We start from the raw sequence: 21,210 nt of genomic DNA, 5'->3' as shown, positions 1-21,210 counted from the left end.
CGCGCCCCTTTCGACTGACCGGGTTTGGGATTCCTCTATCAGCATGCCTGCATCCCCGGCGAAGCGGACGAAAACGGACGCTTTCCATTTAGTTAGTGGCATTAACTATCGTTGTAGCACCAATACCGAAATAGCTCTGCACCAGAAACTTTCGCGAAGCTACAGGCCAGCTAGAATGCTAATGCTATTCCGAAAGAAGAAAAGGATATAAGGTAAAATTGGACGGGGGCAAGGATGAGGGGAGAAATATAGCTAGAAAAACTTATGGATAAACAATTACGGATTGTGTGTGTAGCTGTGCTTGTTTGTGCCAGTACGCTGCTTGACACATAAAAATCATATCAAAAGTATTGTTTGGCTTCGTCGTTGCAAAGGGAAGAGTTATACGCAACATTGGCCATCAGTTTACTGCCCATCACGATCATATCAGTACGATAGCCAGTCAATAGCAAGTGTTCAACTGCCGTACTTCTGTATCCGCTACTTTGCTACTATAATCTGCATCAGTGCCCGGTGTTACGCCTACGATTATTGGAAAAAGCTGTTTGACTGGCTTAATTTGACAAATCTAACTAAACCAGCTGCCAGCAGCCCTTCTTTGTGACGTGGCGAGTGACTGAGATATCCAGAGACACAGGGCAACGAAGCGACTTTTGACAGTGGGCAAGAGGCAACATTTCAAAACCCAGCGTTGCCCTACAGTGGTTTAGTTGGACCAACATCTCCACTTGCTCCCTTTATCCTTAGCCAACATCCTCTCCTTGCTGTTTATTGTTACTGATGTCGGCGTGACAGCGAATGGACTTAAGGAGAAAAGAAAAGACACGGTGGTTGCACCAGAAGCAACGAGGTCTCCCCTATAGCAGCAATAACAGTGTAACGTTGGAGTATAGTCGAGAGACATAATCGTAATTCATGGTTAAACGGAGAGCGGACAGCGGCGGTAGTGGCAAAGAGACGGAAGGCATCCAGGCAACAAGCGAACGTCCGGCTGTGCTCTGTTTAGTTGGCTGTAGTCATTTTTTTTTTGCTGTGGCCCAGGTATCAGCCGCGTTCATGCGTTGCCGTTGTCGTTGTGCGTGCTCGGGGCGTCGGCTATAGTAGTAACGGTATAGTTATGGCAAGTTGTTAAAGCACGATAGCGACGCCTTTGGAGAGTAGCCAAAAGCGACGAAGTCAAAAGGACAACGGCTGTCCTTAAGTTTTGCGCACCTCTGGCTCTACTCGACCGCTCCGCCCTATTCTACCCGACTACCGCTGCCGTTGCGGCCATTGCCTCCGTCAAGTAAAATACACAGAAAGGCAGTAATAAAGGAGAGCCAATCCGCAGCAGGAGCAGCGGATTACGCACCGTATCGCTACCAAAGTACATCGGATCGTCTAGAAGCAGCTTGTCGCAAGCATCTCCACCCTTACTACGTTGTATTCGCTACTTCCACGCCCCTCTCTTCGCACATTATCTTCTTCGAGGACAACAAAAGAGCGGGAGATAGAAGTAAAGAGCATAGGATAAACAAACCGGACAGGCAAGCAGGAGGGCGCAGCAAGTGGGCGTTCGACGAATGAACGTTGCTTCCACCTAGTCATACAAGACTGACACGTTTTACTGAAGGTTGGCGGTCGACTGGCGTAGGTTATTCGGGTCTTTGTTGCCTCGTGGCCTTCGTAGAGCCGTCCGCGGAGCCGGTTGCAGCAGCGGCGGATCATCCTTGTTCATAAATTCTTGACCCCATCTGGGAATTGCCGCGTCGGGTAGGCTAAAGGCAACAGCTTGGCCGCCTCCTTGCCTGGTTTACGTTTGTGCTGGTAGCGAAGGACTACAAGCGAAGCCGAACACAAGCGGGATGCAATTTTCGCTTCATCTCATAAGCTAGCTGTAAGGGACCTCCGGCACTGCAGGAGCGAGCGAAACGAATATCTCCCGAATGCAATGAATTACGTTTTTTGAAGAAAAATGGTCGAGTTCGTTAGCGCTAGCAAGTTCGTTGCTCACGTTGCGGGCGTTTGTGCCCTGCGGTGCCGTGTTCGTTGGCTGGCGCCGCAAAACGATTGGATGAAAACACCAAGACAGGTTATAACGACTAAAACTATTATTAAATTTAGCACCGTTAGAACCCCTGCTGCAGAACCCGATTGAAAGAAAATGCGTGGAGTTAGACCCGGCAGTAGCCAAAGGGCAAGAGCAACTGCACTCAAATGAAATAGTGGAGATTCCTGAAAAGGTCGGTCGTATTTATCTCGACATAGACTCGCGAACAGAAATAGCTCATTTATAGGAGCATCTTAAAAATCCCATAATTCTAGGAAAAATAAAGGACAAAACTATTAAAAAAAAACGGATAACTTACAAGCCTACCAAATTCATCCTTGAACAGCATGGGATATATAGGTCATTGGTCGGTGCGACGTCTGTTCGTTGTCACCCTTGTCTCGCTCTCTTTTACGCCTATAGAAGGTGGAAAGTGGACGACAAGGGGCGAGATTGCTTTTGAATTGAAGGCTTGCAATAAACCTGTTCCTTCTCGAAACATACACAACCCTCTGGTGATTGCTGGTCCTAATTCCTGTCAGCACGCCCCGGCGAAATCTGACAGCTCTTAAAAGACAATTCTTACTCTTAAAAGACGTACTCCTAAAAGGGCCCCTGTTCTGTTCAAGCTTTTTTCTTCATGAGCTTTCTTTCTAGTTTTGACAGGCCAACTCTGAACGACAGGTTTCTACTCGTCAGACACTGCTAATCTGTTTCTTAGTTGGTCCAGCTTTCCCGACAACGGCAAGAACAACAATTGGTTCAGCAATGTAAAGGGTCAAATCAAACTATAGAGCAATACGAATAAATAACAGGGCAAGGACTACATTGAAAAACACATATAGTCGCGGCTATGTTAAAGACCGGCCGTTGAGTTTTACTAATTTGTGGGCACAGTCAATATATAGCACAAAGCAATGGACATCTATAAAATGATATCGCAACAAAATAGTTTTGAGCGAAGGGTCATGTTGTGATTGAAAAGAGCAAACGTCCCCGGCCTGTTTCGCTCGTACAGTTCTTACTGTTGCTATTGTTATTTACTTAAACAACCGCGAATTTCTACCAGATCAAGCTCTTGTTTCTCAGCTTCTTCTGGGGTTCTGTCTTCAGTGACTTTGTCTAGTTTTTGTTGGGCCTTCTCCTTCCAGAACCAACACGGCATGAGCCTGAATTCATACATTGGGAGACGGCATTTTTTTCTGTAAGCATCCCTCTGACATCGGTCTTTTCATGGCCTAGCTAGGCCCCAGTAAGGTATCGCGCCATTCTCTTTCCGTGGCAAGCCCGTTTATCTATCAGCGCGAGAAACAGCAGTAAACAGTGAACATTCCATCCAGCTCGGTGGTCTGGCGACATTGGCAAGGCTTTGTTTCGTTTACCCCTAACCCAAGTCTCGGGTTTACGATATAGTAAACAGCGTACACTCGCCCCGCACTGAAGCAAATTGTATTTAACTGTCGGTGCTGGCCCGAGTAAAATACGAAATAGAGTGAAAAGTAATGGAACTCATATATATCTGACAGAAGTCAGCGATTTTTTGTCTAGCTCGATGGGTCAAGGCGAGGCTGAGTTTCGACGTTATACTAAATGTCAACCATTCGTAACGTGTGGCAAGTCCAGTTCCATTGTAATTACGTAGTGAGTGACGAAACCGGCCCCATGTGTTTTACCATCACCAGCAACAAGGGCAAGCTTCACGCTTCATCTTCTGCGAAAAAACGAAGTTTCACGTCATAGTCAAAAGCGATAGACAGATCTGCCAGTAGATCCGGCTACCGTACAGCACAGGAATACACTGAGAAATTGCAAAGTACTGCCCTGTAATAGAAATGAAACAACCTGCAAGAGCTGCACATCTCGGCGGACACCCAGGTTGCCTTCCGTTGTCCTAAACATTGATAATTCAATTGAGTTAAATTTCAAATGCTACTTCAAACTACTTTTAATTAAAGCTACACTCTTTTGACGTATTACGAAAACGCTGGAGATTACTGTTAAATCTAACACCCACTTTCTTATAATGCTATATTGGCCAAGACACCACAATTTTCATTTATATAATAAATTTGTAATACAGCTTAGGTTTTATCTTTTAGACTTATGGTCCTCGACCGCAGCTGCTCGCCTAGAGACGTGAAAATGAATTCTGAAGGCTTGTCGAGTTCGCTCCTATGCCATACTGCGCACAGTCTTGTGTTAGGTTGCGCTCTAACTTCTCCATCTCATCACGCCGGCAAGCAGGATCTCTGTGAATCGCTGGGCTACGGCTCGTCCGTGAACCCCACGTCCTGAAAGCCAGTGGAGCGTGCGGCCAGCTTTCAGAGCTGGCCAGACGTCCTAACAACTTTTTGGTTAGCTACCCAGTTACCTTCTCCCATGACTCACTTTTCGTTCTTGTCCTAAACACGGACACCCCCTGAAACGGATGACATCGCATGTCAGGAGCTCTTTCTCTGATAAAGAAAAAGCCTCCCTTCTTTGCAACAAGCTTTCGGATTAAGTGTCGCTACAAAGACGAGTGAAAAATAGCTACCCTAGAAGTTTCTTCTTTTTGAAGCGTCCACCGTCTGTTGAAAAAGCTCACGATATTTTCTCGTGTCCGACCCTTCAAGTCCATTAAGCAATACTCTATAAAGTATTCGACGCATTACTGTAGACGGAAGTCGATTACGGTCATTGTTCTTACGCTAAATGGGGTTCGGTGTGTCTATAATATCTTGATAAGGTATATTCACTTTTTTCGCTAACTTAGTTAAGTACGAACTAAAACAGATATCCAAGATCTCCTTAAAACGCCTGTATTTTGCACAGGGATATTGCGAACAGACCCGCAAAATTTTACACACAACCATTAGAGCAATGCACAACATACCTCGTATCTTTTTGACAACTCTATCATGTAGGTAAAATATGTTCATGACACCACTTTGAAGGCGCACATTCACTTTAGGACGATGCTTCAGCTGGTCCTACTTTAGCTAGAGATGCGTGTAGGATGCCTACTATGTATCATTGCACTTACAATGGTCGGATTACCGTCACAGCCACGTACTGCAGCAACGAACATTTACGGCAGAATAAATAGAGTAGTTGGGGCGCAGAAGCTTCATCCGACAGTTGACAAATATCGTAGGATTAACGATGTCCTTACGCGTGATACTTGTGAAATGCTGTAGCTTTTCGGTAGATGCTCATAGCTTCAATAGGCCATTCGAAAAATTCTGGCAGCAGAAATACACATAGGTTGTATAGTGTGCCTCATTTATAGTACTTGAAACAGCGGCCCCTGGTTTCGTTCAAGCGACATATATGTATGTTTTGTTTGTGCTGTCGAAAAGACGCCGCAAGCAAGCATCTGTTATGCTCGCAGTTTTCTATTACTACGTGTGAGACACCCGGAGTCGAAACAAAGTACGCTGTTTCGGTTAGAAGTTTACTATGGTGCCCGTAAAGCTTGGAATATATTCGGTCTCAGTGAAGTCGTCCTAGAACGTGTACATTCAGCGTGGAATGATATTTCGGATTCATATGTTTCTGGCAGAATTTTTGCATAATTTACCACTGATAGAAAAATGGAGAGCCAATGACAGTTGGGCTGCGGCATATATGCACGAACATATCCACCAATCCAGCGAAAAGCAATGTCTCATTGGAATCAAGAGGCTGATGAAATTGGTCCTCTTACATTTATACCTTCGTCCTTTACCTTTCACTAGAAACAGCTGTAGCCAGTCAACGAGCACGATGAGCCTGAGCTCAGAGCTAACTTAGTTACTCTTCGATTCGATACTATATAATACTGACGTAAAAGATCTCTCGGTCTTTTCCAGAGAAGCGGGAGTCTGCTCTCCCTAGGCATACGACGATTCAGAAAAATACTACTAAACCTCCTATTTGAAGTGAGACATACTTGAAGGTAAACTCAGCCTAGCAGATTGAAAGGCCTTCGTCTAGCAAAATTGCGCTAGTTGTAAATACATAGTTTGAGTAGAATCCTAAGCTCTCTAAACTGATTGAAAGAATAAAATTTTTGGCGACTTGCTGTGGGGATCAGTCCAAATAAGCATCAAACAGCCTTGAGAGAACTAGGCACAGTTTGCGATAGACCGTTCCATTTGAGTCATTAGCTACATAGAAACCCATAAGCATACATAGAAACCAATAAGCGCCAAGGTGACCAGTGGCTAGCGATGTCTTTGCCTTCAACTTTAAAATGCAGGAAGGATTATTATTGCGCCTCAAGATGATGGTCAAGGTATATAGTTAGTTATTTTCTATACTGGAACTGAAGAATAATTATTACACCGTTCTCTTATTTTTGCTTAAGAGACGATCAGGGACAAACGATTTTCTGAGATTATGATTTTGCGGACAGTATTCATTATATTCTTACAGATCAAACAGTTGTGTTCATTGGCTAATTTATCCCAATGCAGGTAACGATAAACTAGGGAAGTGTATGAAGGACTTAGAGGCGATCAGAGCAGATTATTCAAGTCCTTAAAACGAATCAAAGCCACGCATAGTAAAAACCATTTACAATTTTTGGTCTTAAAGCCTCAGAGATGTTTTGTAGATATTCAAATAGGTAGCAAAGAAGAGGACCACCGGCGATAAATAACCATCGTACCATCAAAACGGATGGCCACACAACGGCTAGTGCTTTTCGGGACCTTTTTTGGCGGAACTGTTGATTAAGAGAGTTGTCCTGATTTGGCTTTTAGCAGCCTTACGCTCTTACAGATCATAACAGAACTACAGATTATGAGCTCCGATAGAGAAATTACAGAACTTCCCATAGGCCCGGGCACAATTAGATCTCTACTTGTGACAATTTAAGTTTCTGTACCTTGTGTATTGTCGATCCAAAGAACGCGACACGGTACTAAAGCCATTTCGAGCGATAAATCGGATTTAAAGTGAACAACTGTAGACCAGTTTAATCGTGTAGCTCATCTTCTTCTCTGACAACTGATCGTATTTTGAGCTTCTTAAAGGTTGCAGAGCAAGCATCAGAGGGGCTTTACTGAAAAGGTTAGAAACTAAGCCGCTAACTGAAAATCGGAGCATACATGTAGACCCTAAGCATTTTGGCCGTTGGCCGTTGGCCGTGTATACATCGATCCGTCTAAAGCTGTTGGCAGAGTAAATTAACTGAGACCGCCTAAAACCCAGACCAACTCACAGTGCCTTAACTATATATCGAGATATTTACACAAGCAATTTCTTTGTAAGCGAGTCACTAATAGCTGATCAGAGATCTCTAACTTAATATTGAGGAGGAATAAAGGGCGTCTGGAATAAAAATTAATTTAATCACCAAATCGTATCATTATATCCAGCCTTAAATGCGCCGCATTTTGCTACGTACATCTTAGCCAGTAGGCAATACAAATCTCAAACTCTGCTTGAGACATTGGCAACATTTCCAAACACGCTACATATTCAAGGTATGTTAAGTAAATCATCATCTTCTCGGCGCACCCACTTGGCCTGTACTGAGCTAAATAACTGAAGACAATTAGTTGACGTTGATGTTAAGTTACCAATGTATGATCATAGCAAACTAGAAGTGGCTGAATCGATCTAAGCATTCTGAAGCTCGAAGGTAATCCTGTTAAGCCTCTAACACGATTGTAAATAGCAGTATATGAATAGATAATAGCTGAATCAGGATAATAAAAAACAAATATTATATTTTTCCCAGCTTGCTTCTTGCCTGTAAAAAATAGTATGAAGAGTTGGATATGCCTGCGTGAACGTGCCCGTGCTTTACGTGATATTAGGGTACGAGGCTTTGTGGAATGAGACAAGCTGCCACACCATGGGCCGGCGTCTTGCACGCATTGCCCTTCTTCGTGTCGCTTTACTTACTACGAAGTCGCCACGCCTTTGTATTCGTGGCGCCATCATACAGCTTTCTGTATAGATGAAGATACAGATTTTCAAAAAATTTATTCATGGCCTTGTTCTTCCGAGAACCAGCAGGCATTAACAGACTTCAAAAAAAACGACGAAAGCACATCAAGGAGAAAGCTGGTCCTAAGTAAAGTGTACGTTAAATATCAGGATCGGTGGAAGATATAATAGCAGATATCTCCTGCCGGAAGCTTGAGGTCTCGCTTTAGCTTGTGAATAAAAAGATTAGGAACGAGTCAAATGTTAGCGTAAGACAGGATAGGTACAGCCTAGTGCACAAGATGACGTAATTGTTCTAATCTTATTTTTACCGTATCCTTCGTGATCGAATTGGCGGTAATTTTCAAAATCAATTAGGCTCGGAGACATTGCGTGCATTTTCTATCATAAAATGATATTAAGGTTAAATGAATTTGTTACATGGCCCTTGCTGTGAATACTGTGTTTCACAGCGAAATTTGAACGCTAAAGCCGCCGGTGTTTGATAAAGCCTGAGTAACTAGCACAGGGCTAACTTAGCTTCAGTCTTACGAATTAGATAAGTGACCTTTGTTAGTATACTGAGTATTCTTTTGTGAATATCTTGTGTGGGTTAGCGAGTTCTCGTAATTTTGACTCGTAATCATCGAACTTCCCCTTTGACTTTTATGAGATGAACGGGTAAATGCTATTTTGAGTCACTTTTTTTATTAGTCACCCATAACTCCATAATAGATAACCACATGATCATATTCAGTGGGTCATTTCTTCATTACCTCGTAGGCTTGTGGTACCTCACCGTCTCGTGAACGAGTTCCTTATGGACTCTCGAGTGGATTTTATGTCACTATTTCCTGACCACAATGAAGGTGATAAGCGCTTAATAACCTTCACCGCAAGCCATCTTTCATTGCATTATAGCCAAGAACTATGGACTGTAGAGATGTGTCGACAAAGGTTGAACGCAGAGCTTGTTTCAAAGGGGCATTGTCGGGATCGACTGTGGCCATAGAACTCATACACTAAAGAAGTAATTTTCTGTGTGGTCGACAAGTTCCTATTTTTAAAAGGCGAGAATAAACTCCATTAGATACACCAATTCGATCTTCTTTTCAACAAAACAATTGATTAAATAACCCGGAACTAATTTTAGCAATGATGTTTTTCTAAGAAAAATAAATAGCGTTTTTGTTGATTAAATGGATCTACGCTAAATATTAGAAAATAATAAAAATACAACCGAAATAGTTGCTGTTATTATAGATAGTTAAAAAGACTAAAAAGGTTACCGCAGTTCAAATGAGCAAAAGTCTTCTCGGCTCCAATTCCTAATGGAGCGGCAAATCTGTAGTCCGACTGTCCTAGGCCACTAGCGAGAAATCATCTAAACCTGTTATAATAATTATAATTCATCACGGCACTGAACGTCAGAAATAGACAAATTACAGAAAACACTACTGTTTCTTCCAATAACAGAAATAATCTAATAGTAATAGTGTATTACCCTAAGTATGCCGACCCAATCATATCGAATGTACAACATCGGCAATCAAATATCGTTTACTTTTCCACAAAAAAAGAAAAAACCGTATATCTCGGCTAAATGGCACTTTTTTTTTTTATTGATTTCAGTTGTCCCGTCAATTGGTTATCCATACCCAGCAGCACCAACACTTTCACAATTAACTGGAGTGCCACAAGCGAGCGCTCTGAGCGCATTTATTAGTTCACCAGGAGGAGTTACAGGTGTCACGGCAGGCGGAGGCACCGGGGGTAGTGGCGGAGCCGCAGTGATTCAATCGCAGCGAGAAGGTCCCGAGGGCTGTAACTTATTCATCTACCATTTACCGCAAGAGTTTGGCGACGGCGAACTCACGCATATGTTCATGCCTTTTGGAAACGTTATCTCCGCAAAGGTTTTCATTGACAGGTTGGTACCGGTAATCGGTATTGCAAAACAGAATACACTAGTATCATTGGCACCTGGTTTAACCTCACCGGAAGTGACTTCGCCTAAAGGCGATCTCACAATAGGGGTAATATGTTGTACTAATCTAAGCGGGTACGCCTAGCCGCTGAGAAGTTGAATTGATAATTTGGGGAAAAAATCTCGGATGAACACATGTGAAACAACTGAGCCTTACATTGGGTTTGATATGAAGATCGACGAATAGAGGAAGTATTAGGCCTATTCTACTAGGCTTAATTCAGCTGAGATTAACAGCTAACGTGTGTATATTTTTTTCTACGCCATTGGTTGTAGGCATGATTGCCGACCGTATGATATAGGCAATAAGCTAGATGGTGGAAGTTAAAATCTACCTCTTAATGTATTTAAATGGTTTGTTGTCGCGTAAACATCAATCTAGCGTTGGAGTACTTTTATACCGACGGGTATACCATTGCAGTTCATGTATACCATGTGGTAATAGCTACTTGGAACCTAATCATCATCAGATAGCAACACTGAGCTCATTCTGCTGTTCCACAAGGAACGAGGACTAACACTGATTTCAAACATGCGTAATAATATGAGAGAAATATATGCAATGAATGGCTTAAATCAAAAATAGAATTTCATACTGCTGGCTTCTCGAAGAAGATTATATCCTTAATACACTGTGAACCTTTGATCAAAACATCGGTTCTCCTTTTGGGCTGTTGCAAACGGATAAAAGCGCTGGAAGACAATGACAGATTAGACAATCCTGCAATATACAGCGTCCTTTATCATCGGCTTACAGCTCCCTTCCGAGGGTCACGACAGTGAAAACTCTCGCGGTAGTAGTAGCAGCTAAAGGACGGACAGAAAGGCAGACCGGTCGATCGTATAACCCTGTTCGTTGCGACAGACAAAAAGCATTAGCTAAACGCTGCCCCGTCGTATTGATTTGGAATGATCGAAAAAATTGACTATACGTAATCGGGACAAAAGTCTACGAAATTAACAGTCACTCTCTATGTACTGTACACCAGCAGACCGATCGCTATTCTTAAGTTTCGTAGTACGTGATTTTGATTGTTCGGTTGGACACTACCCCCAAGCTATTTGGGTCTTCGCATATGAACCCTTTATCAGCTATGTTCATGTCTCATATGCTTCCTGGAAGCCGATGCTCCCAATGGGATCGAATGAGCCGATGATGGGCGACATCATTGGCGACACTCTTGCAGCAACTTACGTTTCCGGAAAAGGGCATCCGTATTTGATATCACAAATGTAAGTACAATAGCCGTGACGGGGAAAACGTTTCCGAATGATTCGCAGTATGACTATGCGTGTAAGTTAGCCGGTTTTTACAAAAATTGTGAATGACACAGAAACTCGCCAGTTCTAAACTGTGAACTTAAATTGGGAACTTCCGTTAGGCGCGGCACAAGCACATTGACGTATGCTGCGCATGATGAAATATACTAAAATTTCTTCATTTCCCAATGACTTTCTTACCTGCTTAGATCGCCAGTTTATATATATATATATATATATATTCTCAGCAGAAAATGAATACGAGTCCAGACTCCAGTGTCATCATCCTCTAAATTATGTGAATTATTCAAGTGCCATCGAAACCCGATCGGCATCTACAACTGACTAGTATACGCAGGCGGGGCTACGTTTGCCTCCATTTTGGCTGGTAGCTCCTTTGGTTAAACGGAGGTAGCGACCGAACGCGTACAGACGGCTAATTACAATAATAAGTACGTTTTCGATAATAAGATAAATTTTCTACGTTTCAACATGAAATGGATGATCATAGGAAATGACAATCGGACATTTTAATTGGTCAAAGACAAAGGCGTCCACATTTCTCGACTTGTCGTGTCAAACTAACTAGTATATTTCAACATTATCGAATAGGTGCAATTGATGCTATATTCTGTATCAAGCTTTTTCCTGTCGCCAGAAAGCATGATAATTTTTCACAGGGTCTTTATGCTTGTAGCCCTATTTACAGAACTTGGCGGTTTAATTATTACCTCACCTCATATGGGAAAAACTCGAGGCCGAGAAGCCAAATACATAGACAAGACACGTTGGAGCTGAAATATCGACTTCATGTGCTTTTATAGCGCCGTTAGGATTCTACTCTAGCAAATAACAAATTTTCTTAGAAATATGTGTGATAATATTTCGAAAATGAAGGCTAGGTTTCTTTCCGTGCATAAACTCCCGCTAGGCCAACGTTATACAAAGTTATCCAGATAGTGTTGTGGCTAACCTTATGTGTCTATTTGCCTGTTGACATGTGTTGCAGGGCTACTAACCAAAGCAAGTGTTTCGGATTCGTCTCATTTGACAATCCGTCCTCTGCGCAGGCCGCCATTCAGGCAATGAATGGTTTCCAAATTGGTATGAAGCGACTCAAAGTACAACTGAAGAGACCAAAAGACGCCTCTAGGCCCTACTGAGATCAGGTTACTGAGCGGGCCTAGGAACAGAGCAGGCACAGCAACACTCAAACAAACCTGATTGCTGGCCGAAGGAAACAAAAGGGCGAACACTCTTCACAGCGGTACAATCCTAAAGGCCTTCACACTCTAAAGCATCCATTCATTGATTGTGTCTTCGTGAAGTATTACATATGCCTGTTATGTCGTGAAAATAATGAATCTTCAAAAATTTAAGTAGGTATCCCCTATTACTACCTATTGTAACAGCTGACGCATGATAATTACACTTAACATTGTGTCGCTCGCGCTTCGTTGCTGTCAACCGTGTCCGCCCGTTGACTGTCCGATGGAACAAACTCGAGAAAAGTATGTCCGACTTGCTGATACTCGTATGCAATGCAAGAGTCTGACAACACGAATTCTGCTGGGGAAAACCCGGTGTTCCAGCCGTACCACGAACGTTCCGTCGGCGACCCGTCCAGAACGGATAGGCTTGAACACAAATGGAGATCAGTCGCTACTAGTAACATGATTCGGATGTGGGCTTTGAGAAAAAGTGGTATAGTTGAACGAATTGGAAAAACATCACATAATGTTTATACGTAAAGAGTCTAACGGGCCAAGGGGAGGGGGTTAATAATGTGAAACACAGTGTTGTCAAGAAAACTGGAAATGAAAGGGCGAAAAACAGAACGAGAAAGGGATAATATAACTAATGTGAGGAACGCACCCAGTGGCCTTTTTTGAGGTGGTCCCTTGGTTGAGGGCCACAACAGGAGGCTTGCGCCAGCAGGAGTGGCAAACCGGAAACGTATGAATGCTTTACATTTTCAACAGAGCACTGACGTGTCACATACGTGGTTGAGGTGGATCGAAAAAAAGCACGCACGATGAAGGTGAAGATGATAAAACTGAAAATGAAGAAGATATCGCTGAAGAGCAAAAAAAAACGTGAAGAACGAGAAACGAAATCAAGTATGAGAGTGGGTGAAGGACAAAGTCCGGGAAGACGCATGGCCATTAGCCGGACAACACATCAACCAACATTGATTACTTAACAACAAACCCTGCGATTGCGTGGGACCTGCTAAGTGAGTATATTTCATTATGCCAAGTAAAAGGCGTGTCTGGGCATGAATTGAACTTCTATTGTATTATACATTATTGCTGCTAGTATGATGACTACTACTATTCGATTGGAACATGGGAAGGAAGCGCTGAGGCGAAATAGTTTCTTTTTTCACCGTAGACAGGACAAAAAAGGATATGACAACGTGGTTCGCGGTATTAGTATGGGGGTCCATCAGAGAAAAAGGACATTGATTACCTGAATGGACCAAGCAGAGAGGAGCCTTACTAAAGGGACGGAAAACTGTTGTAGATGCATAGGAGGGGCTCCAAGATTGGAAATGAAAATTTGCGACGGCTAAAATCTAAAAGCAGATATTAGTTAGTCAATCAACAGGACCCTAGATGGGTATAAGCTATAATAAAACAAAAATTCCTCGTATCTGATTAAAGCAAAACACCAGATAGATAAATGAAAAACAAAGTATCCGTATACATCGAAGACAAATATAGCAACTGAGGTGCAGAGGCAGCTGGGGTATTAAGATATGCCAAACGAGAAATGAAGAGACTCAAAGCGATCTTACCCTCCAAGTATAAACAGTGGATACCTGTTAAACGTATTGCTAGCCAACTGTACTTCCATTATTTGCATTGTTTCTATTTCAAAACACGTCATGTCTTGCGGTGTCAATAAGGTGAGTCGAAAAAAGAGTGCTAGTGAAAGAAAAAAGGGGGGGCCGGCTGAAGCGGGGTTAAAGCAGAGAAAGCAACGAACGAATAACACCTAGTGCTGCCTCCTAGTGGGACGCGTTTCTGCGGACGTACTAAGGCTTAATACCGCTACTGCATTACCTCATCTGTCGCCGCCTTCGCAGCTTACTCTGCTCCATCATCTCTCTTTTATCACTCACGCTCGTTCATTTATCGCGTCTAGCGCCATTCTTTTGTCGTTCTCATTCCACCGATTTTCCGGTCTCTTCTTTTGTCGTATCTCTCCCTCATAAGAAATCTTCATCTCCCTCATTTTGCTTTTTCGTGCCCCTACATTTTCTCTCCTTCTCTGTTTATTGCCCCCTTTAGGCCGCTGACATTTCTCGCCATCCTGTTGGCTCCTGGATAGCGCGTTCTCGGAACTCTCGCTGAGGGTTGTTGGAAAGGCAATGACATCAATGTACGCGAGTGGAAATAGGGTCGATTGTAGGGTGAGAAACTGTGTTGACGTACGTTACGACGTACGAGGCCTGCCAAGTTTAGTAGAGTTATGTAGAAGACACACAACACGGTGAGAAAAATGGTCGCCATCGTAGTGCAAGGAACTGGATCGGCCGGATGTTCCTATGTTCTGAGTGGTCGGTAAAACAGGCAGCCTTAGAGTAACCCTGTAGGATTTAAGGGAGGGTTGGTGGAAGGCGGGCCAGCGATAGACATCATCTTAGAGGATGACAGATCGACAGATGACTCAGCGATTCGTTGTCACCGCATCACCGTCCATCCTGTTCTCTTCAGCTGTCGCTACTGCTTTGCTATTCTCATCGGGTTTCCTTCCTTTGACTTTTTTGTCGTCCGGCCTAATGTCCGGCCGCACTCACCCTTCCTTCGGTATACAGCCAACATCTATCACGTCGGCCATTCTTAACTGATCATGTCTTTCTTGTCGCCTCCGTTCAATAGCTGTTATTGTTATTTGTGTATGTGTGGTGTTTGTTTTGTTAATGTGATCTGTTTATCTATTATGTTTCTGTTTGCAGTATTTGTACACCCCCAGCCTAAAATGGACCTGAGAGACGACGACCGGCCTTCATTGGATACAAACATGTTACAGAGTCATTACACTATAATGATAATAACTACGGAACAATTATAATAATGAGGATTAATTATTACTATAAATTAAAAACTGGTCATTATATTGTAATTATAATGACGATTATATTGAGTATGATGACGAAAATCTATTATTACCATTATATATATATATATATATATATATATACAGATATATATTATGAATACCTACAATGAAGAGAGATGAGGAAACTTGTAATGAAAGCACGATATTACCACGACAAGATATATACATATACTATAAAATACATGATAAAGCTATACTGCAACAGCGGAAAATGAAGAAATAGATGACCAGGAGCAACAAACAAGTCAAGTGCCGTAAAAAGACGCAAGAAGATTTGAAGGATCGCCGAAACGCGGCGACAGAGCAGCTGGCGCTATAAATCTGCTACAGCATAGAACTTAGTTGTTGATCGTAGGTAGACGGGCGGGTGGGCCAGCCACGAGTACGGTTCCGAGTCGACGTAAAACGTGCCAGGGCTAAGTGCATTATTGAACCATGGCAGATAAACCCAGTGTCTCACGCTAAACTCAAGGTCATTCTGTTAAGCTGATAGGCAGCAACAAAGCGGAACAAACAGAGCAAGAAGAAGTCAACTAAGGTCGGCGCCTGGCTGATGTCTTTCATCAGTTTTCCGTCTCACAGGAAGGCCCTCGCCTGACGTAACGTTGCATGAATCAAATGGTGGAGGGATGCGCTTCCCGTCTTTGCCTACATGGTCACTTTTTTCCTATAGAAACTGATATAACGATGTACACACAGAGGTCCCGTGCTGCTTATCATATGAACTGTCCTAGACAACAACATCAGCTGCAGCCTGGTCTATATTCGCCCGTGTCAATAATCGAGCGTTAAACACTGCTTTACCACAAGTGACGACGGCTACTCAGGGGGACTGTACATTTATTAAAAACCTTCGTGTTACAATTGTGCCCCGGATTCAATTGACGATGTTTCATTACCGCAATAAGCCTAGCTGGCGCTAAGCTGACTAGTACTAAATTCAGCTTCATAGCGTACAGCGATCGTTTTGTAAACAACATCTCGAGCTGATGACACTCTAATGATCGATGAGAGTTTTACTCCCGTCTGGCCCACGCCTGGCTCAACTCATGAGCTATTAAAATATACGCTGACGAAAATTGCAGAAGAAAGATTATACCGAAGCTGAACAAATAACAGCAACAACCACAAAAACAAGAAGTATATATATATATATATATATATATATATATATATGTATATATATATGACAACAACACTAAATATTCGATATATATACATATATACAATTATACATATAACATCAAATATATACTATAGTTGAGTATAGTTTCTTAGAAAAGAGATATATCGACCCCTACGATACTATTATTATTATTAAATCCAGCAGGTAAAACTATAGAGACAAGACTGCAACGCAGCGTATGATGACAATAGTAAGCAAGAACTGGAAAAAGGCATAATCGGCCTTTTTCTAGCCCTGACAGAGATAAGAGGAGAAAAAGAATCTTCCACGCATACGGAAAGAGCAAACGGACTGGAGTTGTGAGTCCGTTTAGCTCCACTGATTTGAACTGACGATAAGCCACCCGGACATCATGTATATGTCATCACACAAACCCTCTGGGCATTTACAATTGACAAAACAGGCAGACAAGATATAGATAAATCCGGTGACGGACATCAATTTGAGAATCGATAGATATTCCGATTTCGCTGGTAGATGACGTTCAAAAACAAGCAAAGCAAATTGAAAACGAATCTTTATATAAAGTTGAAGTTCCCTTTAGACCTGCTGAACTAAACAGGAAGAAATACACAATAGTATAAAACGTGAACCAATGGAACACCATGATAAATGGCCCTGATATATATATATATATATACTAGACGCTGCATTATATAGGCACTAGAAGTGAAGCTTCAGGAAAAATGGCAGAGGTTGTTCGAAAGCGAGAAAAAGCCTTTCACAAATGAAAAAAAGTGCATCTCATTGTCAGCTCTTTATAAACAGAGCTGCGATGTGGCAAATAGCTGCCGTTCGCTTCGTAGAAATGGTTTTTATTATTGTCATCAAACTACCATTAAAAGAAGGTACAATACCTTGACGAATTTGAGGTAACATATTTAACTTAGGGCACTTACTATTGACATGTACTTCGCCATATAAACGCCCAGCGTCTCATGTGATAATAACGGAGAAGAAAAAAATTCCTAGACTTTTTTAGTCAGCTGGCCAAGAACGATTTGTTATTTCAGTATGGCTATCGTTCTGAGAAATAACGTAAAACTACCCTGTTCGGATTCATTTGCACGAGCTGCAATTAACTGTTGTATTTAACCTTACAGGAACCAGCCGAATGAAGTAATTGAGCTAACCACGGATGAACGGATATCATTTTTGGATCGCAGATTTATCTTTGACACCTTAATTGGCTCGTAGAAGGGCCGTTGACCGTACTTGGAACAAGGTGATAGCAATGCAAAGCAACCTTGCCTCAACAGGTAGAAACACCGTATACCGATGGGTTGATTTTTGCATGATTCGACACGTATCTCGGTTGCTTAACACATATGAGATACGCTACTTCGTTCGTTGAACCAGCAGAGCCCTACCCTAGGTATCATTGTATGATGAGAATGAACAAATTACTGCTAACAGTTGTTGTCTGGTTTAGGGAAGCATTTTCTTAGGCGACAACTCATTCTATATATGGTCCATTGCAGATTTTCAGTTTGGGGCCAAATCAAACAGAGCCAGAAAAACTAGCGCCGGCAAAGGCTGATGCGGGAAAATTGTACATCATAACATATACACCCCTACCATAATAATATATCTATGAAAAGACTGGGTGGTCGCTACTGAGGTATGAATGGTAGCGTTGTATTTATGTACATGATTTCTACGTTATGTCGTACTGTTTAGTCGTTTCAATTAAACGACGTCCCAGTTGCGTTGAACTGTGACCAACGCTCATCCTTAATGAAGAGCACTGAATAATGATGATCACGACGGTGGCGTTGGTGATTCTGCTAATGAAGAGTGAAGCCTAAAAGCATCAAGTGTAGAAAGGGGCTAGAAGAAAAAAGGCTACAGGGCCAAGAAATAGGTGAAGCAAGGTGTATGTCGCCCGTGTACACACCACATATACACAGCCATTTCCCGTGCGTTAGGGTTCAGGTTAAGGAGAAAACAGGGATTTCGATGAAATATTATATACACATGCACAGACAGACAGACAGACACACACACAGGCACACATATACACACGCACAGATCTAAAAAATAGAAACTAAACTATTTATTACACACACACACACACAGATGGAGTTGAGGCGCACGCATTGTTTAGAACGCAATTGAACAGATTGCGGAAGGGAACAGTATAATGTTGAGAAAGGAAAATCTCAGACAATATTAAATCTACATCCATCCTATTGCAGAAGAGAATATTCACTATATATTACTGCTGGAACTACTATTATTTAATGATTAAAATACCAAGTATGACAGAAGTACGTGTTAGTTACGTTCAAATGACGACGGTCAGACACCGCCTAATACTGATATAAATTGTGAAGTACTACTATCAGAAGCGGCGATGATGATCATTATTATTATTATTATTATGCACGATGGTAATATACGAAGTATAAATATCCTATATAATATAGCAGAAGTAGACAGAAAGAGCGAAAGAAAAAACTAGGATGAACTACCTAGCATGATGAAACACTAACAAATAAGGTTGTGCACTCGCTGACAGGGCAACTATCTACGATTCCAGCTGACTATTAAAGACAAAACAAAAAAAATCCAACAGTAACAACAACAGAAATAGCAATTGATTGTGAACAGCAAGTACTAATCAAGAGGGTACGTTACCCTAACGCTATCAAACCGACTAGTCTTTATAATAAATCACACCTAGAGCGAAAGAGATAGAAAATAGAATAAAACATATTCCAAATGAGTTGTAGTTCTTGATGACGACGGTATTGTTCCAGCTCGGAGCTTTGTTGTTTTATGTTGCCACAATGATCGTGGTTATAGTTTGTTTTTTATAAAGTTGCTCTGACGAATGGCTCGACCGGCATTTCGATCGATATGAGTCATATTAACTGATTGATCTAAGTGATGTTGGTTGAAAACAATGTTTTTAGACATCTGTAGCGGAGAAGCTTTTAAAGTCGCCAACATTCCGCCAGTTGGTATTGTCCGTGAACCGTGCGCCACTATAATTAGTACTGCGCCTTTGGCAACGTTCTTCCCACCGAAGAGCAGGAACCGTCTTCGTTTCTTGTTCTCGTAACATACCCATGCTCGACTTCGTGGAGAAAGGCGGACGTGCGTACATTACGCCGCGCAATTAAAAACATATAAGTGAACTACCGTTAGCTACGTGACGCTTTGTAAGCGTTATTTGTATTTTTCGTTTGTTTCCCAGAGACCCTTCACTGTACAACGTAAACTAGCACAGATATGCGATTTCAAGGGTCAGCCCATAACGCTGTCAGATCATCGGAGCTTACCGTGTCAACACTGTGTACCCACGAGCCTATAAACAACCAAATCGGGTACCCAAAAGCTTCACGAAACGGGTGATGTAACGTACGAATCGTTTTTTTTTGGCTGCTTATGTTTCGAATAGGGCGTGGCTGACGGCCCCCGCTATCAATCCCGCACGGTCAGAGACTGGCTGGGGCAGTTATATAAAAATTGATTGGAAGCGTCAACGGTCTCGCGCACGAGCTGACGCACAACTGGCGGACAAATGGCAAAGATGTTCAAGACGATGAGACTTCTATCATTGAGTAGCTATCGACGCTGCATTTTCGCGATGGCAGGCGACTGTGAGCGATCGACAACATCGATTATATCAGCAAACGCTTACCTATTTGACGACGCAGATGACTGGCTCGAAATGTTATAGCGTGTGCTTATACATAGGCCAGCATATTGAAGCTCACCAAGTAGAGCGATGTTGTACGAAAGACGCGTTTCCACTCTACTTTCGCCAATCTTTGCCTTCCGTGTCCTGGAACAACTGTATTCAGGAAAGCCCTGAGAAGACGAAATACATATACAAGTCGATTGAGAATGAACTATATTATATTGTATAATTAAAAGAAAGCTTGACGCAGTCGGATGTATGATGGAGTTTGTAATGCTGGGCCCGTAAAAGAGCAAAAGAAATACAGAGCGAAAACAAGCGATTATGGAGGATGTCTAGTTGACACGAAGCAAAATATTACACGTATCACGCCAGTTATGGTGGTGCCAACCGCAGCCGTTACCGAAAATGCTGTATAGCGTCGATTCGAATGGAAACGTTGCGGTAGGCCGTTTGGTGACACGCTGATGGCCAAACGTGCCATCCGTGTACAGCCGTTAAGCACTTGTTTCGTTCTGTTTTCAGAATGAGAAAATACTAGCTAGCAAAAAAGGCAGCGACTTTTTGTCAGAATAACGGGACTCAACACAGCTCCGGTCTGGCCTTGTACATATACTCACTCACAAGCAAACAGGGTTAACAATAAAGCTAATGTTCAGAAATAATGCTATTGATGACGACGACGGTGATGACATAAGATATATATATATATATATATATATATATATATATATATATATATATATATATATATAAATATACATATACATATACATATATTACTGATATATTTATGGCGCGGTTACCGGCCGAACAGAGTGACGGTCACCAGGATAAGTGCGCGGCAGTTCTAAGGGAAAGCAACAAAACAAAAAATACCGTTAGAGATAACATAATACCAGTAAAAAAAAAAACAGATACCACTTAAATGATAACCAAAACCGCAGATAATAAATAACCCTAAACAATAAAAAATCACGTAAAAAAACGCGCTATCATAACAAGGGCAGCAGGGAAAGAGCATCAAACAATGCCTAATTTGAACACATCCATCATTTATGAAAAGCAAA

At 42.1% G+C, this 21,210-nt stretch overlaps 1 protein-coding gene across 6 annotated transcripts in view; it reads left to right on the top strand.

Annotated features, from left to right (window-relative positions):
• Positions 1 to 21,204, top strand: part of LOC111254203 (CUGBP Elav-like family member 5) — a 95,113-nt gene extending 73,909 nt beyond the window's left edge. For 5 of the 6 annotated variants that reach the window (XM_086974717.1, XM_086974715.1, XM_022814806.2 and 2 more), the window contains 3 exons: positions 9,563 to 9,860; positions 12,187 to 13,413; positions 15,142 to 21,204. In XM_086974717.1, coding sequence (XP_086830843.1) covers positions 9,563 to 9,860; positions 12,187 to 12,340 — 452 coding nt within the window. In that variant the 3' untranslated portion in view covers positions 12,341 to 13,413; positions 15,142 to 21,204. The remainder of the gene's footprint in view (positions 1 to 9,562; positions 9,861 to 12,186; positions 13,414 to 15,141) is intronic. The other variant, XM_086974719.1, reaches the window with a different exon arrangement.
• The last annotated feature ends 6 nt before the right edge of the window (positions 21,205 to 21,210 follow it).

Source organism: Varroa destructor, unplaced genomic scaffold (genome assembly GCF_002443255.2).
Source record: "Varroa destructor unplaced genomic scaffold, Vdes_3.0 BEIS01000007.1, whole genome shotgun sequence".
Taxonomy (NCBI): Eukaryota; Metazoa; Arthropoda; class Arachnida; order Mesostigmata; family Varroidae; genus Varroa; species Varroa destructor.
This window is presented reverse-complemented; position numbering and strand designations above follow the sequence as displayed.